Genomic DNA, 3,541 nt, shown 5'->3' with positions numbered 1-3,541 from the left:
TTTTTCAAACAGTGTGTTCCTGAGAGACTGCCAGGACTGTGTTGTGATGGCTGCATGTGGACAGTTCAGGACCAGAGATTGCTGCAAGATGGATATTTTCCTTCTCTGTCAGACACAGCCTATCATTGAAGCCTCGGCCAAAATGAGATTTGGCTGCTTCCAAGCCTTCTACCCACAGCTTAAAGGTTAAGATCATGCTGCAAGAAGATGATGATGTGGGAATATATACTGCTTCATGGCTGGAGTTTTTAAAAAAATTTCAGTACTGTATTAATATTGGATGAATTGTTTCACAGATCACTTCAAGGGTGCTGGACTGAGCATCTTTAACAACAACTGGTCCAACATACACGATTTCACGCCTGTTGAAGGAGAGACCAACTGGTCCTGTTCATACCAGTCAGATGCCCTGGAACAAACCTTCAAACTGCCTGAAACGGAGGAGCTAAAGAGGTACAGCCTACATTTATACTTCAATAACTATAGCTAAAGTTTATCAAACCCATAAGATATTTATGATTTGGAGTCATTCCTGTGGACATAAAAACATTGTACAAGGTTGCATGTCTTCAAGTCTTGTAAATTGCATGTAAACTGACTCCTCAAAAATGTATTGAGCTGAATTTATGTTATAAGCAGATAAGTGAGCTAGGTCCATGCAAGATTTAATTCTATGACTTAGATACATCACATAACAATTACTAACCTTTCAGTGTTGAACTGATGCTGGGAACTGAGATGAGTGTTGTGCCATTCACTCTTGGCTCGCCAATGTATGGGGGACAGGAAGCCACACTTGTTATTTTCTTCTTTAATGAAATCTACCAGCAAAGAGCTATGGACTTCATTAGCTCCCTGAAGTCGAAGATTGTAAGTGTGAGAGATGCTACATGATAACCTTTCTGAGTCAAATGTAATAGTTCACATAATTATTATTATTTTTAGTGTTAATAGTTTAAGAATTATAAATATAATCAAAGTTATTATTACTATGATAACTATCATAATAAAGAATATATATATGTGTGTGTGTATATTGATTGATTGATTGATTGATTGAATGACTGATTGACTGACTGCAGTGAGAAAATAGTAACTTACCAGGGTAAGGATAACAATAATTTTCTGTTTTCAGCAAAATTGCAGGATCCAGCATAGCCGTGAGGTTAAAATGGAGATTTCTGATGCCCAGAGAGTGTTCCAGACATCTCAATACAAGAGTGCAATTAGCCAGGGTCCCGTCATTGCACTACTGTGTCTTGGCAGTGGGATATCAGAAGCATGTAGCAAGGTGAGTGGGTGATTCTCTTTACTTAAATTGATTTATATCCCAGTTAACAATGATTATGAACATAGTAAGAAAAGGGGAAAGTGAAGGGAGGGTAATAGAAACAGAAGGGAGGGATAAAGATGATTATTATCTTTACCTTTTACCTTCAGATTGGGCAGGAATTAAATGCAGATGCACAGGACCAGGTGGTGTATGTGACTTCAGACAGCAACACCAGCAATCAGCAGATCGATGCTTTCTTTTCCTATGCTTCAATGACCCTTTCCATGTAAGGCTTACAGCTAGGAGCTCGTGCAATAACTCTGAGATCTTTTTTAAGTTACAAATCTGATTATGGGATAATATCATTCCAGTTACATTCCTTATAAATTATTTCATTAAAGTGTTTTATCACTTTCTTTTCTGTTTTCCAGTTTTCATTTTCATTATTTATTTCAAAAATATGTAATGAGAATTTTGTACAAAGGATGGTCATCATAAGTATGCATTTTGGGTATACTGTATGTACCTACAGATTTAATTTATTTGTATATTATTGCAATATTTGATATTATTTAAAATGTATATTTAGTATTTACTTTGTATGAAGTATATATTAGCAGTCATAAAGAATTACAACCCATAGTGATGTAAATCTAGTCATTCCTGATATAAAGTCCTTACTGACTAAAAGAGATTCATGTAGAGAGGTATTCAGGTATTTAGAAAATTTGAGTTTTCTAATGTAATAAAAAGAAACTGTTGTGATGGGTTTAAGCCTCTGGTTGTGAAACTAATTATTAGTAAAGCAAAAGCGATTATAATTAGAACAGTGGCTGTGTTGTGTGGTTGTAGAAGTAATTGCTTTATGTTGGAGCTTTATTGTATTCAGGAATTCTATTAGGAAAGAGTATCAGATATATTCTAAAAGAAATAATGTAGACCGTGAAGAATGCTCAGAACACCAGCAATCTGATTTTTTCTTCTTCTTAAAACCAGTGAGTATGGCATTAGAATAAATGAAAATTTATAATGATAAATGGGGAGAGAAGGACTGTGGTCATTATACATAAAAGTAAACAAGAAAAATTAGATCATGTATTTGTATTTCATTGTACTGTATGAAGATACTTGATCAGCTTACATTTATTCAGGAGAATGATAGTTAGGTATATTGTTGTAAGGTTCATGGCAAATTATCATGCCTTTGGTGCAAGCACAAATACACATACGTATTTGAAATAATAATTTCTTGTTCATTTGAAAAATAAAAAAAATATATGTTTATATGTATATGGATATGTATGTTATATAATATGTATATGTATATGTATATGTATATGTATATGTATATATATTATATATTATATATTATATATTATATATTATATATTATATATTATATATTATATATTATATATTATATATTATATATTATAATCTCATTTACCATATTTATTAATATATTTAATCAAGCACACTGAGGTAACTGATACTAGCTGTTTTATGGAAAAAAAAACAAATATGTGTTGAATTCTATGTACTGAATTGTTAATTTAACCAATATAACCAGATGGCATCTCTACTTGCCATGGTGAGGGTTGGCATAAATGTTTGGTAGCACCTATCTAAGCCAGGACTGGAGGCTTCTCTCTGGAATTTTACAGCTCTGATGGCACTGGCACTCAAGGAAAGGCCCTCCAGAGTCAGCCCTAAACACTCACATTTCTGTTTTAATTGAGAAAGAATAATCAGCATGTCCGGAATTAAAGACATGAGGAAAAAAAGAACCTCCTAGCTTTTCTGATCTACATCTTGTGTGGGGGACCCTAATGCTAACCAAGAGTGCTGCTGTTACTCCCCACTGCCATTGGCTTAATTGTATTGCAATTTATGATGTGATTGTTTTAATATGTTGGTCTTACAGGTTTGAAATAGTAATATGATATTATTAATGTTGTGTAGCATTATATTTGATGTATCAGTTCCAAATGATCATTTTCAGATTGATTCACTTTGCACTTAAATACCCATTATGATATAAGAAATGTATGAATGGATGCCTGCAGCACAAGAATAAATGAAGTATATAATTCAAATGAAAAAAAGAAAGAAAAAAGAATTAAAAAGAAAATGTAGTACATTTGTTAATGGTTGTTTTGTGTTGAATACCTTGTCAAATTAGCAAATATCTTTTGTGTGTATTGTTTATGTATTGTGCAATATTGATATTTAATAAGTTAATTCAGGTTTATGTATATCAGTGTAGCT

General features: G+C 32.8%; 1 protein-coding gene across 1 annotated transcript in view; it reads left to right on the top strand.

Moving 5' to 3' along the window:
* The window catches only part of LOC125030511 (protein XRP2-like), a 5,356-nt gene extending 2,785 nt beyond the window's left edge, over positions 1 to 2,571 (top strand). The window contains exons 3-7 of the mRNA XM_047620570.1: positions 13 to 185; positions 297 to 453; positions 714 to 870; positions 1,136 to 1,291; positions 1,441 to 2,571. Coding sequence (XP_047476526.1) covers positions 13 to 185; positions 297 to 453; positions 714 to 870; positions 1,136 to 1,291; positions 1,441 to 1,563 — 766 coding nt within the window. The 3' untranslated portion in view covers positions 1,564 to 2,571. The remainder of the gene's footprint in view (positions 1 to 12; positions 186 to 296; positions 454 to 713; positions 871 to 1,135; positions 1,292 to 1,440) is intronic.
* Positions 2,572 to 3,541: the final 970 nt, after the last annotated feature.

This window comes from Penaeus chinensis, chromosome 11 (assembly GCF_019202785.1).
Source record: "Penaeus chinensis breed Huanghai No. 1 chromosome 11, ASM1920278v2, whole genome shotgun sequence".
Taxonomy (NCBI): Eukaryota; Metazoa; Arthropoda; class Malacostraca; order Decapoda; family Penaeidae; genus Penaeus; species Penaeus chinensis.
This window is presented reverse-complemented; position numbering and strand designations above follow the sequence as displayed.